We start from the raw sequence: 17,156 nt of genomic DNA on the forward strand, positions 1-17,156 counted from the left end.
GGTTTTAGAGCCTTCAATCTCCAAAGAAAAAGCCAAGACAAGCACTACCAAGACAACCACAAGCACTTCCAAGAAAGGTAATACTGTTTTTCACAAATGTTAACTTGAGTAGATGCTTACTATTAGTTGTAGTTAAACGCTTGTGGTTTTGTAGTGCATTATTAATAACTTAACTGCATGCTTGACTTTTATTGGAAAATATTGAGCATGATGTTGTCATTCCAGAAGCTGTTGGCTCCAAAGAAAATACAAAACCTACCACAATGAAGAAAGGTACTTTATTGCATGTTGTAATAATATTACACCTAACATTAGCTAGCGAGCTAATGTTAGCTAGCTAATAATATACTTTAACTTGAAATTAAAATAACTTTCTGACAAAATGAGAAATGTGCAATATCTGAAAATGTAGCTAGCTAGACTATCTTACCCGTCGTATACATGGATGGACGTTTCTCCCTCTCTGTCACGGATGCCATGGTTGCCCTTAGTTTGAAGATGTAATCCGGAGAAAGGTGTTTTATGCAACAGTCTTCTGTGTCCTCTTTTCAACTCCCTTTCCATTTTTCAACTCCATTTCAAACGGCAGAAATGTCTCCATATCCTTAGCCATCATACTCCAATTCCACTGGGCATTCCACTGATTTCAAAACTCGGTCCTCCAGAAAGTGGAGAGCAACACCTTTTCAATTCCACTTTGTGATATCTTTTGAAAAAATCCGCGTTAGAAAGGATTACCTACACATACTGACCAGCTTCTGTTATAGACAGGAGCGTGCTACATGGCAGACCGATCCAAACTCATCTCTCGGCATGTCCAGCCCACCCATTATCTCAGCCAAACATGCCTAACAGGAAGGTTCCTATCTTTTTTCATGGCTAAACCAACTAGGCTCTTAATTAACAATTGTATTTGTATATACAGATGGCATACAAGTTTGTAATAAAGGCACATGAAAGTCCACATGTTCCAGTAGGCATTTCTGCCAAAAAACATATTTAGATTTGTTTTTTAAAGTTTACATTCAAATGGCTCTCCTGTGAAGTAATGACGCGCAACTTACGCCTAGGCACCGTTTGTTTTATACACTGCCTTTGGAAAGTATTCAGACCCCTTTACTTTTTTCCACATTTTCTTTTGTTACAGCCTTGTTCAAAAATGTATTAAATAAATAAAAATCCTCAGCAATCTACACACAAGACCCCATAATGGCAAAGCTAAAACAGATTGTTAGAAATTTAAGTAAATTTATTTAAAAAATTAAAACAGAAATACCTTATTTACAGAAGTATTCAGACCCTTTGCTATGAGACTTGAAGTTGAGCTCAGGTGCATCACGATTCCATTGATTAGCCTTTAGATGTTTCTACAACTTCATTGGAGTCCACCTTTGGTAAATTCAATTGATTGGACATGATTTGAAGAGGCACACACCTGTCTATATAAGGTCCCACAGTTCACAGTGCACGTCAGAGCAAAAAACAAGCCATGAGGTCGAAGAGCCCCAAGATAGGATCGCGTTGAGGCTCCGATCTGGGGAAGGGTACGAAAACATTTCGGCAGCATTGAACGTCCCCAAGAACACAGCGGCCTCCATCATTCTTAAATGGAAAAAGTATGGAACCACCAAGACTCTGGCTAGAGCTGGTCGCCTGGCCAAACTGAGAAATCTGGGGAGTTGGGCCTTGGTCAGGGAGGTGAACAAGAACCCGATGTTCACTCTGATTGAGCTCTAGAGTTACTGTGGCGATGGGAGAACCTTCCAGAAGGACAAGCATCTCGGCAGCACTCCACTAATCATACCTTTATGGTAGAGTGGCCAGACTGAAGCCACTCTTCAGTAAAAGGCACATGACAGCTGCTTATAGTTTGCCAAAAGGCACCTAAAGACTCCCAGACCATGAGAAACAAGATTCTCTGGTCTGATGAAACCAAGATTGAACTCTTTGACCTGAATGCCAAGCGCCACATCTGGAGGAAACCTGGCACAATCCCTACGGTAAACCACAGTGGTGGCAGCATCATGCTGTGGGGACGTTGATCAGCGGCAGGGACTGAGAAACTAGTCCTGATCGAGGGAAAGATGAACAGAGAAAAGTACAGAGAGATCCATGATGAAACTCTGCTCCAGAGTGCTCAGGACTTCCAACTGGGGTGAAGGTTCAACTTCCGACATTACAACGTCCCTAAACAAACAACTAAGACAACATGAAGTGGCTTCATGACAAGTCTCTGAATGTCCATGAGTGGCCCCGCCAGAGCCCGGACATGAACCTGATCAAACATCTCTGGAGAGACCTGAAAATAGCTGTGCACCGACACTCCCCATCCAACCTGGCAGAGAAGAATGGGAGAAACTCCCCAACTACAGGTGTGCCAAGCTTGTAGAGTCATACCCAATAATCAAGGATGTAAACACTGCCAAAGGTGCTTCAACAAAGTACTGAGTAAAGGGTCTGAATACTTATGTAAATGTGATATTAATGTTTTTTTAAATATAAATTGGCAACAAATTCTTAAAACCTATTTTTGATTTGTCATTGTGTGTAGATTGATGAGGGGGAAAAAATGTATTTAATCAATTTTAGAATAAGCCTATAACATAATTAGTCAAATGTGGAAATAGTGAAGAGGTCAGAATTATTTCCTTAGTCACTGTATACATTTTCCTTTTAGAGTTGTTCAGTGGGTGAAATTACGTGTTTGGTCTGTGTTCTTCGTTTCAGAGGTTGTTGTTTCAAAAGATAAAGCTAAAACAACAGCTGCCAAGAAAGGTAAGGAATATAGTTGCTATGGGATTCACAATGTAACATTGAGCTGTATGAACAATGTATTTTGAATGATGAGCATATTATGTATTTTCATTGTTTCAGAGCCTGTGGAAAAGGACAAAATAACTCCTACGAAAAAAGGTAACAACAACTTAGATCAAGTAATTTCATTTGATGAATTAACATATATTCTAACTGTGGATATATTATGGTTTTAGAGCCTGCAATCTCCAAAGAAAAAGTCAAGACAAACACTACCAAGACAACCACAAGCACTTCCAAGAAAGGTAATATTGTATTTCACAAATGTTAACTTGAGTAGATGCTGACTATTAGTTGTAGTGAAACACTTCTCACATGTCTTGTTTATCTCAGAACTTCGTGCTGCAAAAGCCAAAGCTGAATGGTCGCTTGTAAAGAATGGTATAGCGCTTCTTAATCCCAACTTGTCTTAATTAACTTTTTCAATCAAGGAGATTATTATTGGTATGCTTTATGAGTACATAATGTAATAATTTAATTTGTCTCTGCACCAGTTGTTTCAGAACCTGAGCCTCTAAAAGAGAAAGCCACTCCGAGAGTCCCCACTATGAGGAAAGGGAACCACACAAATGTAGTGGTGCCAATGGTAAAAGCCATGGCTAGAGTTGTCGCTATAAGACCCATCCCTACAACAAAAGGTAACCAAACAGCAATGCAAAAGTTCATCAAACTAAATATAGATTATTTTCAGTTAGATACAATGACAATTGGAAACATGCTGTTTAACTGTTTTAACACTTTTATCTCCTGCAGTGACAGAGGAGAAGCTATCTAAAGAACCCGAGACAGGTAAAATGTATCCGTCGTAACGGTGTGTGGGGCAGAAACTCAGCATTAACAGTATTGTACAAACAGTATATCGTCTTTCATTATTTTTCTTTTGAATGCAATTTACTGAACACTAACTTAATCAAAACGTTTTCCATCAGCAAAAGAGAAACCAAAAGCGGCAGAGATAAAAGGTAAGAATGATTTGCCTGTGTTTTGAGTGGATCAACTCATGTCCTGCCAGCTGAGTCAAACAGGTTAACACTTCAAACAGTAGAGTGTTAAACATGTGACCTACAGCAGTTAATCAGTTCTCTCCCGTGATGTACGTAATGGCGATTCAACCCTGAAGGATGACTCCTACATATGGTCATCACTAGTTTCTATACCCACAAAGTCATAACCCTGTCCATTTCATCAATTTATCTTCTTAAAATATGATTTTAAACCTATTCCTAACCTTAACCACACTGCTAACCTTATGCCTAACCCTAACCTTAAATAAAGACCAGAAAACACATTTTGGACTTTGTGGCAGTGGAATCTGACTTTGTGGCTATAGAAGCTAGTGAAAACCCCATAACATAGATAGGTTTAATTATTTTATATTTTAGCTTTATTTAACTAGGCAAGTCAGTTAAGAACAAAATCTTATTTACAATGACAGCCTACGAACAGTGGGTTAACTGCCATGTTCAGGGGCAGGACATTTTAAACTTGTAACAACTTGTAGATGTATTTGATGTTTATAAAAGCGTCTGATGTTTGTAATTGCCACTTTGCATTTTCAAACAGGATTTTCCCTTATAAAAATGTATCAACCCCTACCAAAATGTCCATTAATAATAATAATTCACATTTCCTGTTGCTGCAGAATTATTTTCCTGCTCTAGCAAACTGGCTCAAATTAACATGCTACATTTCTACTCTTCCCGAGTGACGCAGCGGTCTAAGGCACTGTGTCTCAGTGCAAGAAGCGCCACTGCTGTCCTTGGTTTGAATCCAGGCTGCATCACATCTGGCTGGGATTGGGAGTCCCATAGTGCGGTCCGGGTTTGGCCGGTGTAGGCCATCATTGTAAATAAGAATTGATTTGCCGAAATAAATAAAGGTTACACACACATATTAAAACACATGATACATTGTCTTCATATTCTGCGGAGCATGGGGCAATCAGGTTAGTGCAGGCTGGAATCTGTCATATGGGCTTCCTGACTGTCAACACTCTCCTGACTAGTTATATGTAGAGTTCAAGTTTTAACCTGGCAGTTCTTCTCAGTCTCCATTCAACATATGTTCTGCTCAACCCACCCCAACGCCTCGTTTCCTCCCTGTATCTAGACCATTACAGTGGGTTCCTTCTCTATATCGCCTGCGGTGTGTCTGCATGGTAGAGCAAAGTGGTGTTTTATTTAACTGGGTAATGTGTTTGGAAAAACAACATTCAGATGTAATTCCCTTCAAGGACTTGAACCCTAAAATGAAACACAAACACTGGCACATCTGTGTTAACAAAACAAATATGGTTAACAATATATGGGTCGTTTCACGAAATGAGTGCCCTTTGATATTGATATTAAGAGAAATTGTACGCACACATTGAATTTTAAAAGCCTGGTATATTAAATGAAGTTCCCTTTCATATAGACCACGTCAAATCAAATCAAATCAAATTTATTTATATAGCCCTTCGTACATCAGCTGATATCTCAAAGTGCTGTACAGAAACCCAGCCTAAAACCCCAAACAGCAAGCAATGCAGGTGTAAAAGCACGGTGGCTAGGAAAAACTCCCTAGAAAGGCCAAAACCTAGGAAGAAACCTAGAGAGGAACCAGGCTATGTGGGGTGGCCAGTCCTCTTCTGGCTGTGCTGGGTAGAGATTATAACAGAACATGGCCAAGATGTTCAAATGTTCATAAATGACCAGCATGGTCGAATAATAATAAGGCAGAACAGTTGAAACTGGAGCAGCAGCACAGTCAGGTGGACTGGGGACAGCAAGGAGTCATCATGTCAGGTAGTCCTGGGGCACGGTCCTAGGGCTCAGGTCCTCCGAGAGAGAGAAAGAAAGAGAGAATTAGAGAGAGCATATGTGGGGTGGCCAGTCCTCTTCTGGCTGTGCCGGGTGGAGATTATAACAGAACATGGCCAAGATGTTCAAATGTTCATAAATGACCAGCATGGTCGAATAATAGTAAGGCAGAACAGTTGAAACTGGAGCAAATTCAATAAATCTGTTTTTGTTATATGAATAAAGACATGTTAAGGTGCCAAAATTCAGCATTTTGACCTGTCCCTCTATGCATCCTCTGTGATTTCTAGGAAGATTTAAAGTTATTTCTGAAGATGATTTTTAATTCATGTTATTAGTGATTCATTTAAAATAACTATCCCTCATTTTAAGGTCAACCCTGTTACGTGAACTGAACTCCTTTTTGAAATATTTTTTCAAAGAGACATTTAACATCTAGTCAAATCAAAGTGTAAAATCAGGTGAGCAGGTTCTACTCTTTTTGGCTGACATTGAATATCCCTTTGAGCATCGTGAAGTTATTAATTACACTATAGATGGTGTATCAATACACCCAGCCACTACAAAGATACAGACGTCCTTCCTAACTCAGTTACCGGAGAGTAAGGAAAGGGATTTCACCATGAGGCCAATGGTAGGAGTAAATGGAGGATGAATCAACAATCTTGTAGTTACTACACAATACTAACCTAAATGACAGAGTGAAAAGAAGTAAGCCTGTACATAATACATATATTCCATAACATGCATTATATTTGCAATAAGGCACTAAAGTAAAACTGCAAAAAATGTGGCAAAGAAATAAACTTTATTTCCTGAATACAAAGCGTTATGTTTGGGGCAAATCCAACACAGCACATCACTCTTCATATTTTCAAGCATAGTGGTGGCTGCATCATGTTATGGGTATTCTTGTCATCGGCAAGGACTAGGGAGTTTTTTTTTTAGGATAAAAACAAACGGAATAGAGCTAAGCACAGGCAAAATCATAGAGGAAAAGATTTTACCAAGGCACTCTTCATATAATGAATTAAAATGCCTTTATTAGTATGGCATGTTCAATAGAAACAATGTTTTTTTTTAACCGACGCGTTTCGGCTACATGGCCTTCGTCAGGGAGTACTCAAAATTGATTTTAAAAAATAATTTAAAAAATACATGTCATTGACTTAATCTTTCTGGGTAAGTCTCGGGGAGTACTCCCTGACGAAGGCCATGTAGCCGAAACGCAGCCGAAACACGTCGGTTAAAAAAACGTTGTTTCTATTGAACATGCCATACTAATAAAGGCATTTAAATTAATTATATGAAGAGTGCCTTGGTCCTCCTTTCTTTTTGATGACCAATTTACCCCTTTTACCAAAGAGCACCTTCTATCTACCAAAATGTACTATTGTGTACCTTAGTAGCGCTTCCCTTCATCCTATTTCTACTAGAAAAGCTTTTACAGTTTTGACTCAAATCGTCTTGAAATTCTATGGCTGACTAGCAATTTGACAGAGCTTCAAGAATAATGTGCAAATATTTGCACAATCCAGGTGTGCAACAATCTCCGAGACTTACCCAGAAAGATTAAGTTAATGACATGTATTGATTTTTTTTTTTTTTAATCAATTTTGAATTCAGGCTGTAACACAACAAAATATGGAATAAGTCAAGAGGTATGAATACTTTCTGAAGGCACTGTACTATAGTATTTTTTTTTAGATCTGGTGGAAAAAGTGTTTTTTATTAAGTTGAACATGTGCTCTTTATTACAGAATATTAAAACTAGGTGAAATTTAAAAAATCAAGTTACATTACTCAAGACACTTAATTTGCTCTACTTTGTCTATATTGATGATAGGCCTACAGTAGGGTGAAATAGGGCATTTTCTGGATATTACGTATCCTTTTGCATAACCAATGCATCTATTTTCATTCGTATGAATAACAGATTTTAACGGTTTATCTCCCTTGTCTAGTTCCAAAGAAAGAATCTGGTAGCTTTGTGAGATTCTCAAGAGTTTGCCTTTAACCATAAAAAAACACACTTCACATTTTATCCTAGCTTTACTCTGGAGTAATTTAGACCAACCAAAGATACACTTTAAAGGCCCTTTACAAATTCAACTTGAATTATTGTTTTGTAGAGCTTCATGCTGAAACGTATTTTGTGAATGATCACATGCTGGTGATATTGTAGAATGTTGTGTAGGCAAGACCGGTAGCTATGAAGGAGATTTGCATTTGTGGCCTTTCTTAGATTTGATTCTTTATTGGAGTCAAAACCCAGATTCCTACTGTATGTCTTACAGGACTGCAGGCAACCCAGTGTACAACACTGAACCTGATGTATACGTTTCCACACAAGGGTATGAAAATATGAGTAGAGTATGTGTAATATAATTTTTATTTTAAAAGAGACAAGAATCTATTTGGGTTTGTAACATAGATTGACCTGAATGACTGCTAAGATGTTCATGCTTCTACTGTTTGATGTGTAAACCTTCCAGCTAGATAAGAGGAATACATACCACTCATATACATTTTTCCTCCTTCTTGCATGAGAAGAAGACAAGGTAAAGGATGTGAAGACATCAGATGGTGAGTTCAGTTCATATAACAATATGCAAATACATTGCTCTAGTATGAATTGAATAGATGCTGCTATTGAATAAAAAAAGGATTAGGTTTGATCAAACTTAGCTACCATAGCAGTGTCTTTGCAGTATGTCTGTTTACACAACTACAAAAAGCTTCTCCTTTTTTTTCTCCAATTGAGTGATAAGATATTGCAGTCCTTGCTTGACTATGCCTCATCCTCTGACTAATGGGTATTTGAGATGGGCTCCAGCCTTTTACTGCACGGGCCAACAGCACTAGATTCCAGTAATGAACTAGGCTGAATAAAAGTAAAATCTGGTATTGACCATTTGAAATGTAGCCTATCGCAAAGTGTGGCTGGAGAACACTTTTAATCAATAAACCTGAGGCAAATGGCTCAATTGAACTATTAATCACCCCCGGCCAACTAGAGTGATCAATCAACAGATTATGGTGCAGCATTGAGTTTTTTCTGTGTTATTTCAGTCCTTCCTTGACATACTGTATGTGTGGAAGCACTAGCACTGTTTAGTGTATGCATAGTTAATTTCTCAAGTTTTGTAGACAGGAAGTGTTATAAACCCGATTTTATACACAGATCGACTTATCGTTGGTCATTAAATGGGTTAAATGCTTTTTGCGTACGATTTGTTCCCATTTAAACTAATTCAAAACTGTTTAGATAATTAAAGTTGAATAATGCATTCTTACTGAATAATGTAGTTGGTGCAAAAGCTTTATCCCAGCGTATATAGTACTAAATGCTCCCTCAACCTGGTACTAAGGTTATTGTAAAAGTACTTTGGTTTATTTTGTCTTGTAGCCAAAGCCACACTCTCTGTGAAGACAGCCCAGCCCACTCAACCACGTAAGTAAATAGAAAACCAAATCAAAACCATAGGGACCATATCCAATCAATCGCTGAGCAAGAAATCTGGTTTGTATTGATAAGTAGGTCAGTTTCTTTTTTTAACAGAAATGTGTGTATATAGGACTTAATTAATTATTTATTTGCCTAAAACTCGAGTAGATAAGAGTGAGTGGTTTCAAGGTTTTGAATACATTTGTCATGCTAAATAGCCATCAAATGTCTTTTTATTTATTCATTGTTTTGTTAAGATGCTCCTTGTCCATGGAACAGCCTTGTGAATGTCATGTTCTTAATGACTGGACACTCTCTTCCTCTGTTAGTGTCCTGTAAAGCCGCACGTTTTTTTTGTGAATAGTATATCGTGCATAATAATATATTATGATAGTGATTGGTTGATTACATGCCAGCATCAGTTATCTTTCTCATGCTTCATCAACACAAAACACTAGTTGACAACTGGAAATTGGATCTGTCAAATGGCATAGCTTTAGACAAAGGCCAGGCAGAATGACTTTGTTTACTAGGCAGATCAGTTCTGAATAAGCGTTCCTATGATTCCCTTTCACATCACTTATTATATACATTGGTTGGGAAAAATTCACAACCCATGAAAAATGAAACCAGTCACTCGTAACATGATTAGAGCTGAAATGTATGCATGGTAAAACTGCAATTACAGCCATGTCACTTTGTGTTAGTTTGAAGAGAATACGACTGAGATTATAAACAGAGTTTGAAGAACGGGTGAAATGGCATGTAGACAAATGTATTTTTCTCCTCTCACAGATAAAGCTGAGAAGACTGAGAAGAAAGCTGTGAAGGAGGCTAAAGGTACGTGGGCTCAAAGTATCAAATAACTCTTATTACTGGTACCTTTCCTCATAAATGGTTGATACATTACTATTGATCTCCATTGATTATTTATGCTTGATGATTTTCCCCGCCTCTGATTTCAGAGAAAGAAGGGAAGCCTCCTGGTATAGCAAGTGAGTAAACACCAATGCCTTGTGTCTGTGCTTCAAATAAGAGATAGGGATGTAGCAGTGGGTGCTGTTAGATTTAGTGCAGCCATGTTCACTAGGCCCCACATGGTGGTGCTCTGTCTAACCCAATGATTGTTTTGGTTGTCTGCTGCACTTACTATTGAGGATTATCTCAATGTGTGATCCTGCACTAGTAAAATCTAAATGTAATGTGTAAAAACGTTTACTGCTACAGTGTTCTGGAAGGTGGAATCATATGATTTGTATCATTTTTTTAAATAACTGCATATTTATACCTCATTTATACAAGTGATATCGCCTTGATAATAACCAATATGATCGGAATTAATTACTGTAGCAAATGTTTCCCTTGCAATTTTCCATTAAAATTATTATATGTTTCCAGAGATTGGGGCAGAATCTTCTTTAGCTCCTATTCATGGCTAAGGTAGTAGCTATACCTCCCCCTCCACTGGCCAACACAATAAAACTAGGATTCAATGACTCTTTGCTGATATTGCTCTCTGGGGAGTTTTGGGGAGTAAATGAACCATGTTAATTGTTCAAGGAGAAACATTTAGTTATTAAAATAGATTATTCCTAGTGATAAATAGAAACAACACTTATTGGATTGATTTAAGTTAAAGCCAGAAGCTTCAACGACGTGATGTTCTATTGACTGAACTTGTGGAGTCTTGATATTCTAGTCCCATCTCTTCCTTACCCATATTCCCAGTCACTCTCTCCTCACGTTCTGTGTGATTTGTCTCACAGTGAAGGGACATCAAGCAATACTCAATCACTATCCTCAATATGATGACTATCTACTGTATGTATTACATTAAGGCAAAAGTGATTTACATGTCTTTTGAGACCTGGGCTGCAATTACTTCATTTGACATAAGGGTTGTAGTCATGCTTGTGTTCACCGCCATGGCCTTCCCACTCTGCACTTAAAGTTTGTTAAACATAGTAAGTATACTCTAACTCTTCTCTCTAAAGTAACTGTTGATGCATTAAAAAAAAATCTTAATATACACTGCTCAAAAAAATTAAGGGAACACTAAAATAACACATCCTAGATCTGAATGAATGAAATATTCTTATTAAATACTTTTTTCTTTACATAGTTGAATGTGCTGACAACAAAATCACACAAAAATTATCAATGGAAATCAAATTTATCAACCCATGGAGGTCTGGATTTGGAGTCACACTCAAAATTAAAGTGGAAAACCACACTACAGGCTGATCCAACTTTGATGTAATGTCCTTAAAACAAGTCAAAATGAGTAGTGTGTGTGGCCTCCACGTGCCTGTATGACCTCCCTACAACGCCTGGGCATGCTCCTAATGAGGTGGCGGATGGTCTCCTGAGGGATCTCCTCCCAGACCTGGACTAAAGCATCCGCCAACTCCTGGACAGTGTGTGGTGCAACGTGGTCGTTGGTGGATGGAGCGAGACATGCCACATCCCAGATGTGCTCAATTGGATTCAGGTCTGGGGAATGGGTGGGCCAGTCCATAGCATCAATGCCTTCCTCTTGCAGGAACTGCTGACACACTCCAGCCACATGAGGTCTAGCATTGTCTTGCATTAGGAGGAACCCAGGGCCAACCGCACCAGCATATGGTCTCACAAGGTGTCTGAGGATCTCATCTCGGTACCTAATGGCAGTCAGGCTACCTCTGGCGAGCACATGGAGGGCTGTGCGGCCCCCCAAAGAAATGCCACCCCACACCATGACTGACCCACCGCCAAACCGGTCATGCTGGAGGATGTTGCAGGCAGCAGAACGTTCTCCACGGCGTCTCCAGACTCTGTCACGTCTGTCACGTGCTCAGTGTGAACCTGCTTTCATCTGTGAAGAGCACAGGTCACTTTGCAGGGCTCTGGCAGTGCTCCTCCTGCTCCTCCTTGCACAAAGGCGGAGGTAGCGGTCCTGCTGCTGGGTTGTTGCCCTCCTATGGCCTCCTCCATGTCTCCTGATGTACTGGCCTGTCTCCTGGTAGTGCCTCCATGCTCTGGACACTACGCTGACAGACACAGCAAACCTTCTTGCCACAGCTCGCATTGATGTTCCATCCTGGATGAGCTGCACTACCTGAGCCACTTGTGTGGGTTGTAGACTCCGTCTCATGCTACCACTAGAGTGAAAGCACCGCCAGCATTCAAAAGTGACCAAAACATCAGCCAGGAAGCATAGGAACTGAGAAGTGGTCTGTGGTTGCAACCTGCAGAACCACTCCTTTATTGGGGGTGTCTTGCTAATTGCCTATAATTCCCACCTGTTGTCTATTCCATTTATTGTCAATCAGTGTTGCTCCCTAAGTGGACAGTTTCATTTCACAGAAGTGTGATTGACTTGGAGTTACATTGTGTTGTTTAAGTGTTCCCTTTATTTTTTTGAGCAGTGTACTTTAAAATGACTAAAAACAAATCAAAGCTATGTAGAAATGATAATGGAAGTATATTCACACAGTTTCTTGACTGTCCAGCTCGCTAATAATCACTGTGCACAGAAAATGGACCTATATTCATAGTTTCTTGACTGTCCAGATCGATAATAATCACTAGACAGTCAGGGATCCTCGAAAATTGCAAAAACTATGGATAGAGGACTATTTTTGGCGACCAAACAAATAGATTAGAAAGAAACACCTCTTTCAAATCAAATCAAATCCAATTTTATTTGTCACATACACATGGTTAGCAGATGTTAATGCGAGTGTAGCGAAATGCTTGTGGGGAAATAATACTCCTTCATTCCTTTATCCATCACAGTATCTTTTAAGGTCACCTGTATCATTGAAATACAGAGCCCATTTTCACCAGTGGATTATAATAGACTTCCTGATCAGAATTCCCTGTCAGCACAGCAGTACATATTCCCCAAATCCCGGTAGTTCTCACAGGGCTGGAGAAGTCCCATTGGGATTGAAAGGGTCTACTCTGAAAGACCCTTCATATCCTTTGGTAATTTATTTATATATTTTATTTTTATTTAACCTTTTATTTAACTAGGCAAATCAGTTAAGAACAAATTCTTATTTACAATAACGGCCTACCCCAGCCAAACCCTAACCCGGATGACGCTGGGCCAATTGTGCACTGCCCTATGAGACTCCCAATCACAGCCCGTTGTGATACAGCCTAGAATCATTCCAGGGTCTGTAGTGATGCCTCTAGCACTGAGATGCAGTGCCTTAGACCGCTGCACCACTCGGGAGCCCTGGATAGAGGAAATCTAGAGAGAGCCATCACATTGTGTATTTATATAAGGATAACATATACATTGGGTACCAGGAGTCTTTCTCCTCTCTCCCTCTCACACATGTCTATCTCTCATTCCCTGTTTTCCCTGCCCTCATCAGAAGAATCTCAGACTGACGATAATGCCATGGACAAGAAGAAGCCAGGTTAGATGAATTTCTGTCTTAACTTTTTCTTACTATGATAAACATGCAAAAATGCTCCTTTATAAAAAAATCCTTAATTGATTCCTTATTTCCGCACTGTATCTTACAGGTCAGAAAGTATTGCAGTGTGTTTTAATGGTTGGAAAGAATGCCCACTACCCTTTGCGACCTTCCACCCCTGGTATGACCCCTGTGTCGATGAGCCCAGCCATGCGGTCCATGATGTTGCAGCAGGCGCAGCAGCAGAAAGCCAGAGCGGCGGGGCAGTAGACTAGCTCCTCACCTCCATGCTGCTCCCTCTAGTCAGTCTGCACGACAGCCTTAACCAGGATAATCAGGGACTAAAGGGGAAGGATGGATGGACAGTACAGTATTATTTATTTTTCTATGACCGGTCGAGCTCCCGTGAGTTAAGTCAATTAACTATTTTCTTTTACCTGTGGCTTTGTCGCTTTTGATAGCGCTCAGTGCTGAGTCCTTTGTGATCTATGTTTTTCAACAGATTTATTTATAAGAAAAGGAGTGTAAGTTATGCCTATGTATTACCTTAGGAAGCAAATGGAATTGATCATTTCTGTAAATTTCAACCAAATTCAATGTACATATGCATATAAATTGTAATTAGGCTCAAGTTCAATGTATATAATGTACATGTGATATCAACATCCTGCCATTTTCATTTGTTGAATAATTACTTCACGTTATAATTTTTTCATTTGTTACTTTTATCACAACATTCATAATGACATTCATAATGAGTTCAGAATGACAAAACATCTGTAAATTGATTTTAGGGTCGTACATTATCAATGGCACTGTGATTAAAATTGAGTTTAGTTTTATTTCATGTTTTGATTCTATTTTATTAAGGAAACAAATTGAACAATATACAATAACAAATTAACAATATAGCTCACTTTCTCCGAACATGTCCATGTCTGTATGCTTCTGTTGATGTGTGACATACCCTGCCATTATTGCTGGAACAGGAAATCCTAAGCCATTTTTTAAGACTATGGTAATAGTTGAGCATTAAATAAACAGTGACAATCTTCATAATCATTTTAGAAATTGTGTGCATCACAGTTTGATCATGAAAGAGGATCGATATTTGTATAAAAATTGCTGAAATTGATATTTTAGATTTGAGTATATCTGTATTTAGAAAGAATATATATATATATATGTTTTTTTTATTTAAAACAAAAATATTCATCAAATTAGTTTGCCTGCCAAAGATGACAAGACGTTTTCACCTACAGTAAACGTTTCTACTCCTTGTCAGATGTTATTAGATAAGGTATGTTAACACTAACTGTAGTTATCTGACCAGATCTGCATAAAACACATAGCTTAAGAACACTGCCTTATCACTCATTACACACACTGTAAAGCAAGGTGATGTTATGTTGTCATTTTTGTTTGATATGCTACTTCCATGTAAATAACTGCATCAGCTTGTATCTTGCTGCTTGGCATGTTGGTAAAGAATTGTGGGAAGATGACTATGGTACCATTTCTCATGGAAGCTCCCGTTGTTAACCAGAATAACCTCTTCTCTCTCTCTCTCTCTCTCCTGAGGAGTGTGTGTGTGTACTGAGAATGCAACACTAGAGGTCAAGTCAATGACTGTCCACACATGATTTATTTTTTTACAACTGACAATGATTCTCGTGAGATGGTGTTATGACGTCATCCTGTGATATATAGGTGTGGATGACTTTATCATCGCTGTCATGTTACTATCATGGCGCTTGCTGCCATGCGCAGCAGCCTACTGCTGAATCATGTTCAAATAGGAGTGCCTTTATTCTGATAATGGTGCTGCTGTGCTGAGTCCAGCGTATCCATTGTTGTCTTACTCAACCAAAGACTGGTGTCAGGAGTCCATGTTTCAAGACCATGTGAAAGAAACTATTGGGCCTGAGATCAGATGTCCTTTATACAGTAGAAGGGAAAATATGACTGCTCAGTAAGTGGTGGCTTGAGAGCCCATACTGTGAAAGCCTGGTTACCTTCTCTATTCAGCTATTACATTCCAATCTCTGCCACTCCTGTCATTTGCCAGCTTTGGTAAATGACAGGAGTGGCAAGGAGTGGAATGTTAGCTAAAAAGACTGGTAGCCAGACTATTGAAAGCATGAGAGGGAAGGCCGAGAAACTCTACTTTGTTTTGACTGTAGCTGTCTCAGCCTGTTGTATGGTATCTACTATCTATCCATACGTTTTGCAGTGTCACATGCATCCACAGTCCGCAACAACAGCTTAACAAAGTATTGTGAAGTAGGCCAAAGGAAAAAATCTTGACTTTGAAGTTCCAGTGCACCATTTCCTGTACCACCAGGGGAAATGCTGCTGTCTGTCTGCTGTGTGTTGTTTTCTGTGGATCTGACTGATGGAGGCAGAGTCCCCCACACTTATCTACAATGCAACAACAGAGATTACACTAATGATATATTTGTATAATTATAACTATGTCTTACCTTTCTATTCTTTTGTCAGAGAAACGTATTTACTCTTGGCAGAATGGACTTGTTGGTTGACTGCTCTTTCATTATGAGCTCGGTCATACCATCATACCTTCCCAGTCATTAAGTACAACAAAGCATTGACTAGACAACCGTACAGTATGATGTTTAAATACCTGATGTTTACTTGATTTACAACATTGCCCCTGGCACATTGTGGAATGTCTTGACAGAATTACAGACCTCAGATATACATGATTAATAAGCACGGATTCTGTGCTGATTATGTTAGCTGTAACAATGTCATTTTAAAGACAATTATTCACAAACTAAATATATTTTGGGTTGTTTTGTTCTTTTGGACGATTCATTTTTGGTCATTTCCTGTGTATTATGCATGACTATTATTTTAAAAAAGACAAAACATTTGTCAGTTATTGTCTCTGGTTCTATGTCTCAGCTACACTCTGGTGAGCACTGTAGGACTTGAAATATTAGCTTTAATCATATCTCAGTCAGACATCAGTTGAGCTGTAAAGGATGGATATAGATAGCTTTACTATGAGATGTGTACGCTCTGTTGATTTGAGACTTCCCATTTATACAGAAGAGTTTCCTAACATGCACGGAGGAAAACAAACTCTCAGCCTTAAATATTAGATATGTTCCCAAAGACTAATTAAATCCCAGATTAATTGTCTTGCCAAAAATACATACTTTATTTTGAGCTATTCCTTTTTATAGATATTTATCTTGTCAATGCTCCATTAATAGATTCTGAGACTATTTCTAAACTATGTTTGTCTTCTGTAGCTACTGTATGTTCTGTAATTGATCACAACATGATGCCACTGATGCTGTTCTTAAGTTGTGGTTTGTTGTTGTTGTTGCAGTTTTAACAAAGTTCAAACCATTATTTAAACAGCAACGCAACAACACATCAATCAATGCCCAGAAATATATATTTAAAGTATGTTGTACATGGCGCATAAAACAACTGATAACTGATTTTTTTTAAAGCATTTATCAATTGTTGCAGTATTTATAAGAATGTATTGTTTTTTTTGTTTTCAGAACAATGTGCTCTTGACTTATTTTGTTGTTAACCTCATTTTTGTGTATACATTTAGCAAAACGTGGACTGCACATGGCAATGCAATGTTAGCGTTACAAATCGAGTAAACATGTCAAAAAAATAAAAAAAATAAGTCTG

General features: G+C 38.6%; 1 protein-coding gene across 23 annotated transcripts in view; it reads left to right on the top strand.

Moving 5' to 3' along the window:
* Window positions 1–17,156, top strand: part of LOC115107715 (triadin-like) — a 74,982-nt gene extending 57,826 nt beyond the window's left edge. For 22 of the 23 annotated variants that reach the window (XM_065008744.1, XM_065008737.1, XM_065008747.1 and 19 more), the window contains 15 exons: window positions 9–77; window positions 226–273; window positions 2,728–2,775; window positions 2,875–2,913; window positions 2,991–3,059; window positions 3,309–3,452; window positions 3,568–3,603; window positions 3,744–3,776; window positions 7,913–7,969; window positions 8,169–8,201; window positions 9,025–9,069; window positions 9,859–9,903; window positions 10,029–10,058; window positions 13,431–13,475; window positions 13,585–17,156. In XM_065008744.1, the coding sequence (XP_064864816.1) occupies window positions 9–77; window positions 226–273; window positions 2,728–2,775; window positions 2,875–2,913; window positions 2,991–3,059; window positions 3,309–3,452; window positions 3,568–3,603; window positions 3,744–3,776; window positions 7,913–7,969; window positions 8,169–8,201; window positions 9,025–9,069; window positions 9,859–9,903; window positions 10,029–10,058; window positions 13,431–13,475; window positions 13,585–13,745 (902 nt within the window). In that variant the 3' untranslated portion in view covers window positions 13,746–17,156. The remainder of the gene's footprint in view (window positions 1–8; window positions 78–225; window positions 274–2,727; window positions 2,776–2,874; window positions 2,914–2,990; window positions 3,060–3,308; window positions 3,453–3,567; window positions 3,604–3,743; window positions 3,777–7,912; window positions 7,970–8,168; window positions 8,202–9,024; window positions 9,070–9,858; window positions 9,904–10,028; window positions 10,059–13,430; window positions 13,476–13,584) is intronic. The other variant, XM_065008748.1, reaches the window with a different exon arrangement.

Source organism: Oncorhynchus nerka, linkage group LG24 (genome assembly GCF_034236695.1).
Source record: "Oncorhynchus nerka isolate Pitt River linkage group LG24, Oner_Uvic_2.0, whole genome shotgun sequence".
Lineage (NCBI taxonomy): Eukaryota > Metazoa > Chordata > Actinopteri > Salmoniformes > Salmonidae > Oncorhynchus > Oncorhynchus nerka.